We start from the raw sequence: 21,282 nt of genomic DNA, 5'->3' as shown, positions 1-21,282 counted from the left end.
TTATATTCCTGCTCTGAGGAAGTGACATATTATTTTTATATTCCTGCACTGAGGAAGTGACATATTATTTTTATATTCCTGCTCTGAGGAAGTGACATATTATTTTTATATTCCTGGTCTGAGGAAGTGACATATTATTTTTGTACTCCTGGCACTGAGGAAGTGACATATTATTTTTATATTCCTCCTCTGAGGAAGTGACATATTATTTTTATATTCCTGCTCTGAGGAAGTGACATATTATTTTTATATTCCTGCTCTGAGGAAGTGACATATTATTTTTATATTCCTGCACTGAGGAAGTGACAAATTATTTTTATATTCCTGCACTGAGGAAGTGACATATTATTTTTATATTCCTGCTCTGAGGAAGTGACATATTATTTTTATATTCCTGCACTGAGGAAGTGACATATTATTTTTATACTCCTGCACTGAGGAAGTGACATATTATTTTTATATTCCTGCACTAAGGAAGTGACATATTATTTGTATATTCCTGCATTGAGGAAGTGACATATTATTTTTATATTCCTGCACTTAGTAAGTGACATATTATTTTTATATTCCTGCTCTGAGGAAGTGACATATTATTTTTATATTCCTGCTCTGAGGAAGTGACATATTATTTTTGTATTCCTGCTCTGAGGAAGTGACATATTATTTTTATATTCCTGCACTGAGGAAGTGACATATTATTTTTATATTCCTGCACTTAGTAAGTGACATATTATTTTTATATTCCTGCTCTGAGGAAGTGACATATTATTTTTATATTCCTGCACTGAGGAAGTGACATATTATTTTTGTATTCCTGCTCTGAGGAAGTGACATATTATTTTTATATTCCTACACTGAGGAAGTGACATATTATTTTTATATTCCTGCTCTGAGGAAGTGACATATTATTTTTGTATTCCTGCTCTGAGGAAGTGACATATTATTTTTATATTCCTGCACTGAGGAAGTGACATATTATTTTTGTATTCCTGCTCTGAGGAAGTGACATATTATTTTTATATTCCTGCTCTGAGGAAGTGACATATTATTTTTATATTCCTGCTCTGAGGAAGTGACATATTATTTTTCTACTCCCGCACTGACGACGTGACATATTATTTTTCTACTCCCGCACTGAGGAAGTGACATATTATTTTCCTACTCCTGCACTGAGACGTCATATTATTTTTGTATGATGGGGGGGGTGCTAGAAGCTATAGCCCTGGGATTTTCCCCTACATCTATGCCTATATACACAAACTTAATATTTAACTTGAGTAGCACTTTCTAAACTATTCAGCTGTCCCCCCCAAGGGTTCCTTTTAACAGTGGTGGGTGGGAGGGGGGGCAGTTTGAAGTGCAGTTAGGATAAGATTTGGTAGACTCAGAAGTCTTCTGCAAAGAGATTATCTGGAGAAAGCCAAAGATCCAGCATCCAAAGAGGCAGTGAGACTTAGGAGGCAGCAATATAGGCACAATAGCAGATGTAGAGTCAGGAAATGTCAGTGTGCCCATTGCTGTATTATTTCATAACCAACACAGGGAGGGGGTTCGCGCATTTGCTCGGAGGGGGGGGCGCGAATGTGGGACGGCCTCGGGGCGCCCGGATTTGTGTGTGCCATTCTCTACCCTTTGCTGCCTGTGTGAGCCATACAATGCTGGCGCTGCTCCTACAGTCTGAGGTGGGAACAGGCCCGGATTTGTGGAAAGGCCCAGGCCTAGGGCGGCACAAATTTGGGGGCGGCATGCCAAAATGTTAAATTTTTGTCCCATACGGAGCAATGAGGACCTCTCCCTCACTGCTCCATATCAGAGTGTAAAGCCCTGTGCGATCATGAGTTCACGCATCTGTGGGGGGGTGGTGGTGCACCAGACAGGGGGCGGCCTTGGGGGGCCTGGATTACAAATCCGGCGCTGGGTGTGAACAGGTGAACAATGTGGGGTTTACAGTCTGAGCCTGAGATCTGAGCTATGCAGGGGGTGAACAAATGTGTGAACAAAACAGGGTCTTACAAGTGTGAAAAATACAGGGGGTTACATATATAAACAATACAGGGGGATTACAGCCTGAATCTGAGGTGTGAACAATGCAGGGGGTGCAGTTAATCTCAGTACTGATACCATTTATAGTTTACACAAAGATAAGCAGTCACAGCAGCCAGACAGGTGGGGTTCACACATTCGGGCCCGTGGGCCGTAAGTTTGACAGCTCTGCGCTAGAGGGAGGTGCCAAATTGCAGTCCTTTATAGACTGTAACGGCACCACTTTGAGTCCTCATCTCAAGCATTCAAGCTCTTTTGTTTCTACTGGAAAGTCAAGGGCAGGTCCCACCGTGCCAGAGAGAAAGTGCATCTCTGAGAGGTTCCAGCAGAGAAAACCTTCTAAAAACAGGAAACATTCACCTCCCTGATCAGTAATAGACATAATGAGATGCATCAGGCATGCTGGCGCTCTCCTGCGCTGGATTCATACACATTCCCATGCTCAGTGATGCATCACAATGCGCCGCTGCACCAACGTCCCCGTTTGGAACCACATTAGAATAAACAGCATTTTCAGACAGTTTGTCAATACTTAACCTGACTGCACTTCTGCCTGACTGTCCCTGTACGTCACTTTGTTTATCTCTCTGTCGGGTTCAGGTTCCCTGCCATCACCGCAGCAGAAAGTTCCGGGGCCCCAAAAGGGCGTCGGTGAAGACCGGTGTTGGCAGGGGGTCTCCTGATTTACGAGAGAGAAAAAGTGCATCTCTAAGAGGCTTTAGCAGAGGGAACATTCTACAAACTGGAGAAGACAAGAGAACTGGAAAACCAAATAAAAGATTGAGACATGTAGGACAGACACAGCCGGCACACCCAGAGATGTGGCCTAACATAAAGCTGGGGGGCTTCTATGTACCCCTTGCTGTATTATTCGCTAAATTACATGTTTTGGCCTTAACTGTCTGCACTTTGGGTCCCTATTATATAAAGCCAACAATGGGGATCTGCCCCCTATTAAAGATTAACTGGGGGGGATCAACCTGTGAGACCAATGCTTCACTCAGAAGACGCTTCTCCCAAGAACGTGAACCAACAGGGTGACACCGGCCTATGAAGAATATTCCCAGAGGTACAGAGGTAAGTACCACCATATGGGGTTTACCTTGACGTGGTATGGTGGCTTGTCAGCTTTATCATCATAAAGTTGAAACTAAAAACCCCCATGTTTTAAAATATATGCTCTTGTACAGAATGGCTTGATGGTGTTTTTTCAACCCAACTTAATGATATAATAAAGCATAGAGCTAGGGAATGTACATTGATTAATACCTTGAGGTGTGATATTACCCACGTGCGCTTAGTGCATTACACATAGTTTTCCTACTGTCTGATGTCTCCTTATTTGCACCTTTCTGTGAGTATGGGGCCTACAAAATATGTATGGGCTGACTGCCATTAGTTTAGTATCCAATGGGGTCTGCACGTAGTAATTAGATTATACCATTATTAGTTGTGGTGCAAGGTATGTCCTTCTGGGTGCAGGTTGATTGTACAATAGGCACTGTGTCACGGGGGGAGCTGGGTGTTTGTGCTGAGTAGCAGTTGATGTACCAAGAGGAACATTGGGAAAGGAGGGTGGTGGCCATAAACTTTGAGATTTGGTGAGGTTGCCATATGAACAGTGTCTTGGGGCCTTGTCTTGACCGAGGAAAGCAACAATGTCTAATGGGGCAGCTCTGACTGCAGCTTGTCCACCCATTTGAATGGTCCTTGGCTTGCACATTATTCATGCATGCAGATTAGGGAACTCCATTGCAAGCTGCAGATACCTACCCTTAGTTCTGGTGCCATTGCCCTTACTGATAGTCCCTAAATTCCTATCCAACCTCTTTCTCGGGAAGGTTCTACTATAGGCACCATCTCTCCCTACTATACCTGCTATCCCACAGCCCCAGTCCCTTCCCAGAGGCTATTATCCCCCCACTGCTACTATAGGCACCATCTCTCCCTACTATACCTGCTATCCCACAGCCCCAGTCCCTTCCCAGAGGCTATTATCCCCCCACTGCTACTATAGGCACCATCTCTCCCTACTATACCTGCTATCCCACAGCCCCAGTCCCTTCCCAGAGGCTATTATCCCACTGCTACTATAGGCACCATCTCTCCCTACTGTACCTGCTATCCCACAGCCCCAGTCCCTTCCCAGAGGCTATTATCCCCCCACTGCTACTATAGGCACCATCTCTCCCTACTATACCTGCTATGCCACAGTCCCAATCCCTTCCCAGAGGTTATTATCTCGCCACTGCTACTATAGGCACCATCTCTCCCTACTATACCTGCTATCCCACAGCCCCAGTCCCTTCCCAGAAGCTATTATCCCCCCACTGCTACTATAGGCACCATCTCTCCCTACTATACCTGCTATGCCACAGTCCCAATCCCTTCCCAGAGGCTATTATCCCCCCCCACTGCTACTATAGGCACCATCTCTCCCTACTATACCTGCTATCCCACAGCCCCAGTCCCTTCCCAGAGGCTATTATCCCCCCACTGCTACTATAGGCACCATCTCTCCCTACTATCCCTGCTATCCCATAGCCCCAGTCCCTTCCCAGAGGCTATAATCCCCCCACTGCTACTATAGGCACCATCTCTCCCTACTATACCTGCTATCCCACAGCCCCAGTCCCTTCCCAGAGGCTATTATCCCCCCACTGCTACTATAGGCACCATCTCTCCCTACTATACCTGCTATCCCACAGCCCCAGTCCCTTCCCAGAGGCTATTATCCCACTGCTACTATAGGCACCATCTCTCCCTACTATACCTGCTATCCCACAGCCCCAGTCCCTTCCCAGAGGCTATTATCCCCCCACTGCTACTATAGGCACCATCTCTCCCTACTATACCTGCTATCCCACAGCCCCAGTCCCTTCCCAGAGGCTATTATCCCCCCACTGCTACTATAGGCACCATCTCTCCCTACTATACCTGCTATCCCACAGCCCCAGTCCCTTCCCAGAGGCTATTATCCCCCCACTGCTACTATAGGCACCATCTCTCCCTACTATACCTGCTATCCCACAGCCCCAGTCCCTTCCCAGAGGCTATTATCCCACTGCTACTATAGGCACCATCTCTCCCTACTATACCTGCTATCCCACAGCCCCAGTCCCTTCCCAGAGGCTATTATCCCCCCACTGCTACTATAGGCACCATCTCTCCCTACTATACCTGCTATCCCACAGCCCCAGTCCCTTCCCAGAGGCTATTATCCCCCCACTGCTACTATAGGCACCATCTCTCCCTACTATACCTGCTATCCCACAGCCCCAGTCCCTTCCCAGAGGCTATTATCCCACTGCTACTATAGGCACCATCTCTCCCTACTATACCTGCTATCCCACAGCCCCAGTCCCTTCCCAGAGGCTATTATCCCCCCACTGCTACTATAGGCACCATCTCTCCCTACTATACCTGCTATGCCACAGTCCCAATCCCTTCCCAGAGGCTATTATCCCCCCCCACTGCTACTATAGGCACCATCTCTCCCTACTATACCTGCTATCCCACAGCCCCAGTCCCTTCCCAGAGGCTATTATCCCCCCACTGCTACTATAGGCACCATCTCTCCCTACTATACCTGCTATCCCACAGCCCCAGTCCCTTCCCAGAGGCTATTATCCCCCCACTGCTACTATAGGCACCATCTCTCCCTACTATACCTGCTATGCCACAGTCCCAATCCCTTCCCAGAGGCTATTATCCCCCCCCACTGCTACTATAGGCACCATCTCTCCCTACTATACCTGCTATCCCACAGCCCCAGTCCCTTCCCAGAGGCTATTATCCCCCCACTGCTACTATAGGCACCATCTCTCCCTACTATACCTGCTATCCCACAGCCCCAGTCCCTTCCCAGAGGCTATTATCCCACTGCTACTATAGGCGCCATCTCTCCCTACTATACCTGCTATCCCACAGCCCCAGCCCCTTCCCAGAGGCTATTATCCCCCCACTGCTACTATAGGCACCATCTCTCCCTACTATACCTGCTATCCCACAGCCCCAGTCCCTTCCCAGAGGCTATTATCCCCCCACTGCTACTATAGGCACCATCTCTCCCTACTATACCTGCTATCCCACAGCCCCAGTCCCTTCCCAGAGGCTATTATCCCCCCACTGCTACTATAGGCACCATCTCTCCCTACTATACCTGCTATCCCACAGACCCAGTCCCTTCCCAGAGGCTATTATCCCACTGCTACTATAGGCACCATCTCTCCCTACTGTACCTGCTATCCCACAGCCCCAGTCCCTTCCCAGAGGCTATTATCCCCCCACTGCTACTATAGGCACCATCTCTCCCTACTATACCTGCTATGCCACAGTCCCAATCCCTTCCCAGAGGTTATTATCTCGCCACTGCTACTATAGGCACCATCTCTCCCTACTATACCTGCTATCCCACAGCCCCAGTCCCTTCCCAGAAGCTATTATCCCCCCACTGCTACTATAGGCACCATCTCTCCCTACTATACCTGCTATGCCACAGTCCCAATCCCTTCCCAGAGGCTATTATCCCCCCCCACTGCTACTATAGGCACCATCTCTCCCTACTATACCTGCTATCCCACAGCCCCAGTCCCTTCCCAGAGGCTATTATCCCCCCACTGCTACTATAGGCACCATCTCTCCCTACTATACCTGCTATCCCACAGCCCCAGTCCCTTCCCAGAGGCTATTATCCCACTGCTACTATAGGCACCATCTCTCCCTACTATACCTGCTATCCCACAACCCCAGTCCCTTCCCAGAGGCTATTATCCCCCCACTGCTACTATAGGCACCATCTCTCCCTACTATACCTGCTATCCCACAGCCCCAGTCCCTTCCCAGAGGCTATTATCCCCCCACTGCTACTATAGGCACCATCTCTCCCTACTATACCTGCTATCCCACAGCCCCAGTCCCTTCCCAGAGGCTATTATCCCCCCACTGCTACTATAGGCACCATCTCTCCCTACTATACCTGCTATCCCACAGCCCCAGTCCCTTCCCAGAGGCTATTATCCCCCCACTGCTACTATAGGCACCATCTCTCCCTACTATACCTGCTATCCCACAGCCCCAGTCCCTTCCCAGAGGCTATTATCCCCCCACTGCTACTATAGGCACCATCTCTCCCTACAATACCTGCTATCCCAAAGCCCCAGTCCCTTCCCAGAGGCTATAATCCCACTGCTACTATAGGCACCATCTCTCCCTACTATACCTGCTATCCCACAGCCCCAGTCCCTTCCCAGAGGCTATTATCCCCCCACTGCTACTATAGGCACCATCTCTCCCTACTATACCTGCTATCCCACAGCCCCAGTCCCTTCCCAGAGGCTATTATCCCCCCACTGCTACTATAGGCACCATCTCTCCCTACTATACCTGCTATCCCACAGCCCCAGTCCCTTCCCAGAGGCTATTATCCCCCCACTGCTACTATAGGCACCATCTCTCCCTACTATACCTGCTATCCCACAGCCCCAGTCCCTTCCCAGAGGCTATTATCCCCCCACTGCTATTATAGGCACCATCTCTCCCTACTATACCTGCTATCCCACAGCCCCAGTCCCTTCCCAGAGGCTATTATCCCACTGCTACTATAGGCACCATCTCTCCCTACTATACCTGCTATCCCACAGCCCCAGTCCCTTCCCAGAGGCTATTATCCCACTGCTACTATAGGCACCATCTCTCCCTACTATCCCACAGCCCCAGTCCCTTCCCAGAGGCTATTATCCCCCCACTGCTACTATAGGCACCATCTCTCCCTACTATACCTGCTATCCCACAGCCCCAGTCCCTTCCCAGAGGCTATTATCCCCCCACTGCTACTATAGGCACCATCTCTCCCTACTATACCTGCTATCCCACAGCCCCAGTCCCTTCCCAGAGGCTATTATCCCCCCACTGCTATTATAGGCACCATCTCTCCCTACTATACCTGCTATCCCACAGCCCCAGTCCCTTCCCAGAGGCTATTATCCCCCCACTGCTACTATAGGCACCATCTCTCCCTACTATACCTGCTATCCCACAGCCCCAGTCCCTTCCCAGAGGGTATTATCCCCCCACTGCTACTATAGGCACCATCTCTCCCTACTATACCTGCTATCCCACAGCCCCAGTCCCTTCCCAGAGGCTATTATCCCCCCACTGCTACTATAGGCACAGATCACAAAATCAAACTATTGCACAGACTTATAAAACAAAAAAAATCACATTTTAAATAAAATATATTTCAAATGGTCCTGATGTATTTTGTGTCCTGAATATCATTCATTTTGCACTGAGAACTGGATTTTTATTTGAAGCACCATAGGGTTTTTCACAGTGAAGGCAGCGAGGTTGGGAAATTATTAATGCCTTTAAGATGGGCATGGATGGTTTCTTTAATATGCATAGTATCCAAGGCTATTGTGATACTAATATCTAGTTAGTACAGATCAGGGGTCCCCAGTCTTTCTTACTCGTGAGCCACAGTCAAATATAAAAAGACTTGGGGAGCAACACAAGCACCATAAAAGTTCATGGAGGAGCCAAATAAGGGCTGTGATTGGCTATTAGGGGCCTCTATGCACCCTATCAGCTTACAGGGGGCTTTATTTGGTAGTAAATCTTGTTTTTATTCAACCAAAACTTGCCCCCAAGTCAGGAATTCAAAAATAACTCCCTGGTTTGGGGGCACTGAGAGCAACATCCAAGGGGTTGGGGAGCAACATGTTCCCCCCGAGCCACTGGTTGGGGATCCCTGGGCTAGATATTGGTGTGTATATTTATATATATATCGTTTAATGGACTTATTTATCAATTTTCAAGTTTGTGAATTGGAGAGGTCTTTTTCCTAATACAAATAAATTTGAATTAAAAAAATAAACAACTGTTTGTTTATTTGTTTATTAATATATAAACTTTTTCAAATTTGTTGACTTCTACCTAAATTTGCAAGCCCAGATGCCAGTTTTACATTCGAGCTTTAGGGTATTTTGCACTTAATAGATATTGGGCATTCACATTTCTAAACATAATTTGAACATTGGGAGTTTTGTGCAAAAAACTTGGCTTGTGGGGAAAATGTCTATTAATCACCCCCTGTGTATGTGTATAGATAGGGCTGAATGCCTATACCGCAAACATTCAGGGGAAATGTATTGAACAGATTTCTATCAAAAATGGGGAGTACAGAGTAAGTAAATTGTAACAGAATTTTATGATTTTTTCAATAATTTATTGACTATTTAAATGTAAAAAAAAGTCTCAAAATAAGGACAAAATCATTTATATTTTCTTTCCAATGTTTTTCACATTCTGCCTGTTTTGCAGTTTTCAACACTATTTTCTTTGCTTCTTCAGAGCATCGTAAACCGTTGTTTCTTAAGGATTGTTAAGGCACTAAGGGCCAGATTCATTAAAGTACGAATCCGAATCACAAAATCTGATAGTTTCTGATGTTTGCAAAAGTCACGAAAATTCTGTTTGTTTCAACGATCGTTTGCGAATGGTGATCCGATTTTTGTATCCGAACGATCGCAAACAGCGGGAAAACCTTTCTGGCTTTGAACCCTCAGTGCATGACCTGGCCCAAGGAAAGTCTCCCATAGGGCTCAATGGCACTCTGCAGCTCCAACCCGGCCCAAGGAAAGCCTCCCATAGGGCTCAATGGCACTCTGCAGCTCCAACCCGGCCCAAGGAAAGTCTCCCATAGGGCTCAATGGCACTCTGCAGCTCCAACCCGACCCAAGGAAAGTCTCCCATAGGGCTCAATGGCACTCTGCAGCTCCAACCCGGCCCAAGGAAAGTCTCCCATAGGGCTCAATGGCACTCTGCAGCTCCAACCCGACCCAAGGAAAGTCTCCCATAGGGCTCAATGGCACTCTGCAGCTCCAACCCGGCCCAAGGAAAGCCTCCCATAGGGCTCAATGGCACTCTGCAGCTCCAACCCGACCCAAGGAAAGTCTCCCATAGGGCTCAATGGCACTCTGCAGCTCCAACCCAGCCCAAGGAAAGCCTTCCATAGGGCTCAATGGCACTCTGCAGCTCCAACCCGGCCCAAGGAAAGTCTCCCATAGGTCTCAATGGCACTCTGCAGCTCCAACCCGGCCCAAGGAAAGTTTTCCATAGGTCTCAATGGCACTCTGCAGCTCCAACCCGGCCCAAGGAAAGTTTTCCATAGGGCTCAATGGCACTCTGCAGCTCCAACCCGGCCCAAGGAAAGTCTCCCATAGGGCTCAATGGCACTCTGCAGCTCCAACCCGGCCCAAGGAAAGTCTCCCATAGGGCTCAATGGCACTCTGCAGCTCCAACCCGGCCCAAGGAAAGTCTCCCATAGGGCTCAATGGCACTCTGCAGCTCCAACCCGGCCCAAGGAAAGCCTCCCATAGGGCTCAATGGCACTCTGCAGCTCCAACCAGGCCCAAGGAAAGCCTCCCATAGGGCTCAATGGCACTCTGCAGCTCCAACCCGACCCAAGGAAAGTCTCCCATAGGGCTCAATGGCACTCTGCAAACCTCACACCAAACCCATCACCAGGAAAAGTCTGTGCAACAGACCATGAAAAAAAAGCCTGAAAAGGTGCTGTGAGAAACTGCTGTTTATAAACATGTCCATCTAAGGCAGCGATCCCCAACCTTTCTTACTCGTGAGCCACAGTCAAATGTAAAAAGACTTGGGGAGCAACACAAGCACCATAAAAGTCCATGGAGGTGCCAAATAAGGGCTGTGATTGGCTATTAGGGGCCTCTATGCACAGTATTTCTGTTTGGCAGTACATGTTGTTTTTATCCAATCAAAACTGTAGATTTCTTTCCTATTAATAACATTGGCATCAAGAATAATTTTTACCAGTCAGGCTGGAGAAATACCAGCCAGCTGGCAACCCACTATTAGCAGACTCCATACAAATTACACTTTGTTCTCCTCAGCTCTCTCAAAAGCCCACTGCATGAGCAACAAACCCACTTCCTGCTTCCTGGGCAGAGAGCTCACACACATTATCATTATAGAACCTGCACTGGCTTCCCCAGCCCAAGTGAACACAGCCCCTGTTATTTTCCTCATTTGCTGTGTCTCATAGAGCATTGTACAAGAGACAACCCTTCCCCTTACTGCCAATAGATTTGCCACGTTAGTGCCACCTAGAACCCTATATTTATTCTGCAAAAACCATTAACATACCTGAGTAAACAGCTTTAGAAACTTTCTCCCTTTGCTTAAGATAGCAGCTGCCATTTTAAGTAGCTTCCTGCCTGCAGTCTGGTCATTATAGCTCAGATCACACATTCCTAAGGGGGGGGAGGGAGTTCTTAGCATTCTGGTGGGAGGGTGGAACAGGAGAGGGGAGAGAGGAGAGAACTGAGCAGACTCTGGCCCTGGGAATTAAGGCTGTTTCTGAGAGAGGAAGTCAGACACTGAAACATCATGTTTACAAAAAAGAAACAAGAAATCCTGTGTTTCTTTTGATAGAGGACTCAGTGCAGCATTACTGTTAGTGCTTATGGCTGTATTTACATAGACCTTTCTGATACAGCTTACTGAGTTTTTACCTTTCCTTCTCCTTTGTGATTTTCCAGTCATTGTGCCTCAACACTGTAATAATAATAATAACAATGTACCTGTCTGTATTCTCTGTAATTCTGTAAGTAAAGCACATGAGAAATGGAACTGCAGTTTATGTTTGAAAAGACAGATGCAGCAGAGCTCTAGGCAAGGAACTGCTATTGGTCAACATTAAATTTGTGGGCAGGTCACAAGTAAAGTTACAGGTAAAGTTATATATGTGTATATATTATGTATATAGATGTATTTTTTGTTTGATCAATTCTTTAATAGAAAAGACAAGGTCAAAAGATTAATAAAACATTCATATAAAATAAATATATATTCACAATTTAGTAGTAAGTGTTAACGAGACAAAAGGAAGGAGGTACCTGCCCTTTAAAGCTTACATTTAAAGTGTAAATAGGAGACAATACTATATAACTAGAGAGGTACATTTCCTGAAGAAAATGTGAGTGGTGATTGCCGTGGCAAAACTCGTGCCCCAATATTACAATGTTTCTTTCAGTTTGGTTAATTGCCCCCTGCTGGGGCAATTAACCGCCCACCCCTCAGAAAAGTCATAGCACCCCATTCCCGAATAAGCCGCACGGTTTGACACCTCATTCATGGGCCTACGACAAACGGTGCGGGACTCAGTCAAAGTTGGTCTCAATGTTAAGTCTATGGGCGGTTAATTGCCCCCTGCTGGAGGCAATTAACCGCCCACCCCTAAGAAAAGTCATAGCATCCCATTCCCGAATAAGCCGCATGATTTGACACCTCATTCATGGGTCTACGACAAACTAGTTATTCACCAAAATCCCCATTATAAGTCAATGGGGCAAATTTGGGGACCTCTCTTGCCCCGGGGGTAAAACTTATACCCTTGTGCGGGGTATCTTCTGACACAGGTTGCAAACCTCTTCAAATGTGATAAATTTCACGTTTCACGTTTCCCCTGCGGGGGCAATTAACCGCCCACCCCTTAGAAAAGTCATAGCACCCCATTCTAATAGCAACACTAATAATGAGTTTTCATTTATGTAGAGTGGAGCACCAAGAATTGGGACAGGTGGCCTAAAGGGGAAATAGTTTACCTTTATAGAATGGCTAATTCTTAGCAACTTTTCAGTTGGTCTTCTTTTTCCTCTTTTAATAGTGTTTGCATGTGGAAGCCACATAGCAATAACAGGAGGTAGGCGGGTGGGGAATAGTTTTATTACATGCAGATAAACTATAAGAGTTTAAACAGGAAGTTGGGGTTCAGTATTCGCCTGTAAGGGCTGTAAGGCTTCAGCCGGGGAAGAAGGTCGGGGTAAGCTGAGCTTTTGTGGGCAAGTTAGGTTTCTGGATTTTATTTGTGAAGATGGCAGCGAATAAAACAGGTGGGATTCGAGTGAGCATGGTAAGTGGAAGGGGTTATGGGAGCTTAGTAGGGAGGGAAAGGAGAGGAGCAAAACTAAAGGCTTTCAAGGGAATTGTATTGTGCAGCAGCCAGAGCTCTCCTCACAGTGAATGAGAGTGGGACCCCCCCATGGCTGCTTTCCCTGTGGGCTCTATTTACTGCTGCTAAACCCCATGGGGTAACTGCACCGTGTCTGGCACTGCTGGGGCACCCACTGCCTGCACGTAGGGCAACATGTTCTGCACAAGGCAATGTGGTCACATCCCTAACTGCACCCCCACATTTATCATTTATTAATGGCTTGTGGGGGGCACAACTAACCCTTTTGCTCTCTCTTACATATAATACACTGTACTAGTTTGCTGAGTGAGTGTTTAAACTTGATGGACTACAGCTTCCAGCATTCCCCTGACAAGAGAATTGGAGGATGCTGGGTGTTGCAGTCATATTAGTAGCTAATTGATAGTTATACTGATGTATCTTGTCCATTTGTGGTGTTATTGTTTAGCCTATGGAAGTGGGGTACACATTGGACATTAGGAGGGAAAGTCACGCCATGCTAGAAATGCATTCGGGGCTCTGCACTCAGTAGTTGTGGTGGGACATGTTGGTGCTGATACAAGTGCAGCTGTCAGTAAGGAACTGTCAGTAAGGAACTGTCAGTAAGGAACTGTCAGTAAGGAGCTGTCAGTAAGGAGCTGTCAGTAAGGAGCTGTCAGTAAGGAGCTGTCAGTAAGGAACTGTCAGTAAGGAGCTGTCAGTAAGGAGCTGTCAGTAAGGAGCTGTCAGTAAGGAGCTGTCAGTAAGGAACTGTCAGTAAGGAGCTGTCAGTAAGGAGCTGTCAGTAAGGAGCTGTCAGTAAGGAGCTGTCAGTAAGGAACTGTCAGTAAGGAGGTGTCAGTAAGGAGCTGTCAGTAAGGAACTGTCAGTAAGGAGCTGTCAGTAAGGAGCTGTCAGTAAGGAACTGTCAGTAAGGAGCTGTCAGTAAGGAGCTGTCAGTAAGGAGCTGTCAGTAAGGATGCTGGGAGTTGCAGTTCTACAGTCTGGGGTGCTGAAGAGTTCTTGTGCCTCACCTAGGGGGGTAAATGATACAGGACTAATACAGTGAATTAACTGTCATTGTGCTCCTGTGTCAGTGAATAGAATGTTTCCTGCCCCCCAGTACATTCCTTTAAGTTTCGTTTCAGCGTTTGAGCGCGTGACTGTTAGTGCTGACAGACAGGAGAGGAGGGGCCGGCTCATTAATTGGCACTTCACTTGCTACCCACATATGGAAGTGGGGTACACATTGGACATTAGGAGGGAAAGTCACGCCATGCTAGAAATGCATTCGGGGCTCTGTACTCAGTATTTGGGGTGGGAGATGTTGGTGCTGCTGCATATTCAGCTGTCAGTAAGGAGCTGTCAGTAAGGAACTGTCAGTAAGGAACGGTCAGTAAGGAACTGTCAGTAAGGAACTGTCAGTAAGGAACTGTCAGTAAGGAACGGTCAGTAAGGAGCTGTCAGTAAGGAACGGTCAGTAAGGAACTGTCAGTAAGGAGCTGTCAGTAAGGAACGGTCAGTAAGGAACTGTCAGTAAGGAACTGTCAGTAAGGAGCTGTCAGTAAGGAGCTGTCAGTAAGGAGCTGTCAGTAAGGAGCTGTCAGTAAGGAACTGTCAGTAAGGAGGTGTCAGTAAGGAACTGTCAGTAAGGAGCTGTCAGTAAGGTGCTGTCAGTAAGGTGCTGTCAGTAAGGAACTGTCAGTAAGGAGGTGTCAGTAAGGAACTGTCAGTAAGGAGGTGTCAGTAAGGAACTGTCAGTAAGGAGCTGTCAGTAAGGAACTGTCAGTAAGGAGGTGTCAGTAAGGAACGGTCAGTAAGGAACTGTCAGTAAGGAACTGTCAGTAAGGAGGTGTCAGTAAGGAACGGTCAGTAAGGAACTGTCAGTAAGGAACTGTCAGTAAGGAGCTGTCAGTAAGGAGCTGTCAGTAAGGAGCTGTCAGTAAGGAGCTGTCAGTAAGGAGCTGTCAGTAAGGAACTGTCAGTAAGGAGGTGTCAGTAAGGAACTGTCAGTAAGGAGCTGTCAGTAAGGTGCTGTCAGTAAGGAGCTGTCAGTAAGGAGCTGTCAGTAAGGAACTGTCAGTAAGGAGGTGTCAGTAAGGAACTGTCAGTAAGGAGGTGTCAGTAAGGAGCTGTCAGTAAGGTGCTGTCAGTAAGGAGCTGTCAGTAAGGAGCTGTCAGTAAGGAACTGTCAGTAAGGAACTGTCAGTAAGGAGCTGTCAGTAAGGAGGTGTCAGTAAGGAGGTGTCAGTAAGGAGCTGTCAGTAAGGATGCTGGGAGTTGTAGTCCTACAGTTTGGGGTGCTGAAAGGTGCTTGTGCCTCACCTAGGGGGGTAAATGATACAGGACTAATACAGTGAATGAACTGTCATTGTGTTCCTGTGTCAGTGAATAGAATGTTTCCTGCCCCTCAGTACTTTCCTTTAAGTTTCGTTTCAGTGTTTGAGCGCGTGACTGTTAGTGCTGACAGACAGGAGAGGAGGGGCCGGCTCATTAATGGGCACTTCACTTGCTACCCACACATTGGACATTAGGAGGGAAAGTCACGCCATGCTAGAAATGCATTCGGGGCTCTGTAGTCAGTAGTTGGGGTGGGACATGTTGGTGCTGATACAAGTTCAGCTGTCAGTAAGGAGCTGTCAGTAAGGAGCTGTCAGTAAGGAGCTGTCAGTAAGGTGCTGTCAGTAAGGTGCTGTCAGTAAGGAACTGTCAGTAAGGAGCTGTCAGTAAGGTGCTATCAGTAAGGAGCTGTCAGTAAGGAGCTGTCAGTAAGGAACTGTCAGTAAGGAACTGTCAGTAAGGAGATGTCAGTAAGGAGCTGTCAGTAAGGAACTGTCAGTAAGGAACTGTCAGTAAGGAGATGTCAGTAAGGTGCTGTCAGTTAGGAGCTGTCAGTAAGGAGCTGTCAGTAAGGTGCTGTCAGTAAGGAGCTGTCAGTAAGGTGCTGTCAGTAAGGAGCTGTCAGTAAGGAGCTGTCAGTAAGGTGCTGTCAGTAAGGAACTGTCAGTAAGGAGCTGTCAGTAAGGTGCTGTCAGTAAGGTGCTGTCAGTAAGGAGCTGTCAGTAAGGTGCTGTCAGTAAGGAGCTGTCAGTAAGGAGCTGTCAGTAAGGAGCTGTCAGTGAGGTGCTGTCAGTAAGGAGCTGTCAGTAAGGTGCTGTCAGTAAGGAGCTGTCAGTAAGGTGCTGTCAGTAAGGAGCTGTCAGTAAGGAGCTGTCAGTAAGGAGCTGTCAGTAAGGTGCTGTCAGTAAGGAGCTGTCAGTAAGGAGCTGTCAGTAAGGTGCTGTCAGTAAGGTGCTGTCAGTGAGGAGCTGTCAGTGAGGAGCTGTCAGTGAGGAGCTGTCAGTGAGGAGCTGTCAGTGAGGTGCTGTCAGTAAGGTGCTGTCAGTAAGGAGCTGTCAGTAAGGAGCTGTCAGTAAGGTGCTGTCAGTAAGGTGCTGTCAGTAAGGAGCTGTCAGTAAGGAGCTGTCAGTAAGGAGCTGTCAGTAAGGTGCTGTCAGTAAGGAGCTGTCAGTAAGGTGCTGTCAGTAAGGAGCTGTCAGTAAGGAGCTGTCAGTAAGGTGCTGTCAGTAAGGAACTGTCAGTAAGGAGCTGTCAGTAAGGAACTGTCAGTAAGGAGCTGTCAGTAAGGAGCTGTCAGTAAGGAGCTGTCAGTAAGGAGCTGTCAGTAAGGAACTGTCAGTAAGGAGCTGCCAGTAAGGAACTGTCAGTAAGGAGCTGTCAGTAAGGTGCTGTCAGTAAGGTGCTGTCAGTAAGGAGCTGTCAGTAAGGAACTATCAGTAAGGAACTATCAGTAAGGAACTGTCAGTAAGGAACTGCCAGTAAGGAACTGTCAGTAAGGATGCTGGGAGTTGTAGTCCCACAGTTCTTGTGCCTCACCTAGGGGGGTAAATGATACAGGACTAATACAGTGAATTAACTGTCATTGTGCTCCTGTGTCAGTGAATAGAATGTTTCCTGCCCCCCAGTACTTTCCTTTAAGTTTCGTTTCAGCATTTGAGAGAGTGACAGTTAGTGCTGACAGACAGGAGAGGAGGGGCCGGCTTATTAATTGGCACTTCAATCTTTTTTGGTGTTGATTTGTCTTTGCGGAACTGCTCAAACTGCCAGATGTTGAAATGTGTGCTAAATAGGGCAACCTGATGTAACGCACAGTCTCGCAACAGGTTTCCAGCTCTTTCTTTTATTGCTGTTATTGTATTTTGTCCAAAACATTTTATGTTGTATAACTTTTTTTACATTATTAACATATATAGATATATATAGAAGTGCAGTTCTCTTCTCCAGATCTGCCCTCACTCTTAGCTCATGTCACCGACTGTCACAGGATTCATGTCCTCTCATTTCCCAAAAATCAACATGGACAGTGGGTACTGACACCCCAAGGATGTTATATTATAAATAGGGAGGCAATGGGTAGTGACACCCCAAGCGCACTATATTATAAATGGGGAGACAGTGGGTACTGACACCCAAGGATGCTATATTATAAACAGGGAGGCAATGGGTAGTGACACCCCAAGCGCACTTTATTATAAATGGGGAGACAGTGGGTACTGACACCCAAGGATGTTATATTATAAACAGGGAGGCAATGGGTAGTGACACCCCAAGCGCACTATATTATAAATGGGGAGACAGTGGGTACTGACACCCCAAGGATGTTATATTATAAACAGGGAGGCAATGGGTAGGGACAGCCCAAGTGCACTATATTATAAATTGGGAGACAGTGGGTACTGACACCCCAAGGATATTATATTATAAACAGGGAGGCAATGAGTAGTGACACCCCAAGCGCACTATATTATAAATGGGGAGACAGTGGGTACTGACACCCCAAGGATGTTATATTATAAACAGGGAGGCAATGGGTAGTGACACCCCAAGCGCACTATATTATAAATGGGGAGACAGTGGGTACTGACACCCCAAGGATGTTATAATATAAACAGGGAGGCAATGGGTAGTGACAGCCCAAGTGCACTATATTATAAATGGGGAGACAGTGGGTACTGACACCCCAAGGATGTTATAATATAAACAGGGAGGCAATGGGTAGTGACACCCCAAGCGCACTATATTATAAATGGGGAGACAGTGGGTACTGACACCCCAAGGATGTTATAATATAAACAGGGAGGCAATGGGTAGTGACAGCCCAAGTGCACTATATTATAAATGGGGAGACAGTGGGTACTGACACCCCAAGGATGTTATAATATAAACAGGGAAGCAATGGGTAGTGACAGCCCAAGTGCCCTATATTATAAATGGGGAGACAGTGGGTACTGACACCCCAAGCACATTATAATTTAAACAGGGAGGCAGCAGGTTCTGCTAAGCCAGTGGTTCTCAACCTTCCTAATGCCACAACCCTTTAATACAGTTCCTCATGTTGTGGTGACCCGGTGTCTTGGTTCCTAAGAACATTGGAAATGTGTGTTTTCCGATGGTTTAAGGCGGCCCCTGTGAAAGGGTCGTTCGACCTCAAAAGGGGTCCCGACCCACAGGTTGAGAAGCACTGTGCTAAGCACATTAGAGTTGATTCACGAAAGTGCATAAGCTTTTTTGCATTAAAATTGACGCGCTAAAGTATTATCGCATGTGTTAAGATGCATATAGCGTGCATTAAATAGAGCGCTACTGCTATGCGTTAATTTTAATGCATTGCGTTAATTAGCGAATGGAAATAGTAGTAATGCATGATTCACAAACACATATGAAGCGTTAAATGCACTAAATATCACATTAGTCTGTGCGAATATTAACACCTACTTGGGGCAGGTGGTACTTAAAGAAAATTGTGGTTTGTGAGCTTTTGGCAACACAATAAGGACTTTGCAGTGGGATGTATTCAAGTCTGTGTTGGCCCCAGAGTGATGCAGCCGCCAGTTTGCAGGGAAATGGGCATTAAGAAAAAGTAGTTTTACGAACATAATGGTTACGTGAGTTAAATCATGCGCTAATATAGCGCGCTGCGGAAAATAACGCAAGAAAAAGGCTCATCGCGACTTAACGCAAAGAACATTGCGTCTAAATTAACACAAGTATCCTTTTAGTGAATCGTGCGTTAAGTCACGAAAAATAAGAAGCAATAACATTTTTAACGCATGCTATAAATAGCGTTATGTACAATTAGAGGGAGTTGGACCTTAGATCAGAAACAAATTGGTGGAATTTTTGTATGATTCTGTAACAATATATAGTCTTCTAAATGGGTGTCTACCGAATGAATAAAAAACATTTTCCATAATATCGACACTTATCAGAAACATATAAATACACTACCAAATCACCACTCCAGAAATCATCATTCTTTAGACTCTAAGGCCAAAAATCTAACTAACAGTAGGTTTTCCCCAGGAACCCCTACATTTTAGTAAAGTACATATTCTGACAAATCCAAAATGGGTACATATGTCTATCTACTGCAATTCAGCTCAAAGTTTCCAATTTGCAGCTTATCTTACACATATCATTAGGTAGCAACATAAACATTCAGTACTAAATATGAATGCCAGGGGTCCACTGAATAGACTAATTCCTATTGTGCATAGGATTACCTAACTGTAAGGCTGGCAGGGGCCCCAAAATGAAAATACCTCATATGTTATTATTTTTGTGTTATCGGTTACTGCAGAATCAACATAATTACTGCATTTTGTGTTGGGTACAGCAACAGTGCTGACTGTGTGATTTAATCTTCCGAAGCCTATGCTGAATAGTAGCACTATTGTGACAGAAGCTGCCAAAATGTGATTGACAGCACCGCAGCCAAAGATAATCATTAAGAAGACTTCTCAGTTAATGAAAACTGACCAATACAGGGCTGGAACACAGTCTTTAATAATTTGTTGCAATAGGACTCTTCTGATGGCCTGTTTGACTGATGTCTGAATTGTCCAAGTTACAATTCCCATTGGGTAATGACCACATTGGCATGTTGATCTGACTTGCCCTGCAGAATAGTCAGGTATGTTTGTGGCGACCATTTACTCATCCAGCAGGTTGTGTTGGTTCTAATGCTGCCAGGTCTTAGCTCCGTCTAAAGCTTGCTAGTGGCTGTGTTTCATAAACTTGCGTCTTATCCTTCCACTCTGGTGGTGTCAGACATTGGCGAGTCGGTTGTGGGTATATAAAGCATATTTGCACAGTGGCTTCAGTTGGATTTCTCTGTACTCCCTTGTGCATGCTATTGACATCAATAGTAACTGTAAGAAAAGTGCTGTGTGCCCCTGGCAGGGGTCGCCTCAGATGGCAGTGGCCGGTGAGTTACCAGGGGTGGCAGAAAGCCACTACTAGTAATATAAAGAACTGAAATTCCGATTTGAAATTAAATTATTTTGTTTCTTCTAGTGCAAAGAGCACTATTGCATGTCAGATGTATCCCATGAGTTCTGTAATCCTATAAAGGTACAGGGCCAAATGCTGGAAATGCATGGGTGGCAAAGGACTTACAACTGTACCATAGGCCATTGCCCTAAAGCTTTCACTACACAGGCAGAACCGTCTGTTTCCCAAGGGCACCAAACAAACAAGCATATAAAGACAAATTTACAAAACTAGAGTAAATGATTTTGGTGTGGGAATCCATCAGAATTTTAATTGCATTATTGACTGCTTCTTTTCTTTATCAGATCACTGACCTGTGTATTAAAAGTATAACTGACCAGTAACATTCAGCTAATCACTGGGCAGGATGGGAAATCTGGTTGGCTGAGGATCACCTCAGGCCATGTGTATGGTCCGCAGCCACGTAAATTCTAGGGCCACAAGGCTAAATGTTGATGAGATTTAATGTGGATAAATGTAAGGCCATGCACCTGGGATGTAACAATATGCCCCCACTTATACCCTTAATGGGACTGCACTAGGCAAATCCATAATGGAGAAGGAGCTTGGAGTCTTTGTAGATAATAAACTTGGCTGTAGCAAGCAATGCCAGGCAGCAGCTGCAAGGGCAAACAGGGTTTTGAGCTGTATTAAAAGGGGTATAGATTCACGGGAGGAGGGGGTTATTCTTCCCCTTTACAGAGCGCTGGTAAGGCCCCGTCTAGAATATGCTGTTCAGTTTTGGTCTCCAGTGCTCAAACGGGACATTACTGAGTTAGAGAGGGTCCAGAGAAGGGCAACTAAGCTGGTAAATAATTGTGATGTAGTTTTACAAAATGGGAGCATGCTCCCTTGTTTATACCCAGCTTGTTGCATTTGAACAATCAGAGCTAAATGCTGGTTGGTTACTGAATATCAAATAATAG

At 46.1% G+C, this 21,282-nt stretch overlaps 1 protein-coding gene across 1 annotated transcript in view; it reads left to right on the top strand.

The window, feature by feature from the left end:
* Positions 1-12,946: 12,946 nt before the first annotated feature.
* LOC105945150 (MORC family CW-type zinc finger protein 3) overlaps positions 12,947-21,282 on the top strand; it is a 42,555-nt gene continuing 34,219 nt past the window's right edge. The window contains exon 1 of the mRNA XM_018091785.2: positions 12,947-12,985. Within this exon, the coding sequence (XP_017947274.2) occupies positions 12,947-12,985 (39 nt within the window). The remainder of the gene's footprint in view (positions 12,986-21,282) is intronic.

This window comes from Xenopus tropicalis, chromosome 2 (genome assembly GCF_000004195.4).
Source record: "Xenopus tropicalis strain Nigerian chromosome 2, UCB_Xtro_10.0, whole genome shotgun sequence".
Taxonomy (NCBI): Eukaryota; Metazoa; Chordata; class Amphibia; order Anura; family Pipidae; genus Xenopus; species Xenopus tropicalis.
The sequence above is the reverse complement of the archived record's forward strand: the minus strand, read 5'-3'. Positions and strand labels throughout refer to the sequence as shown.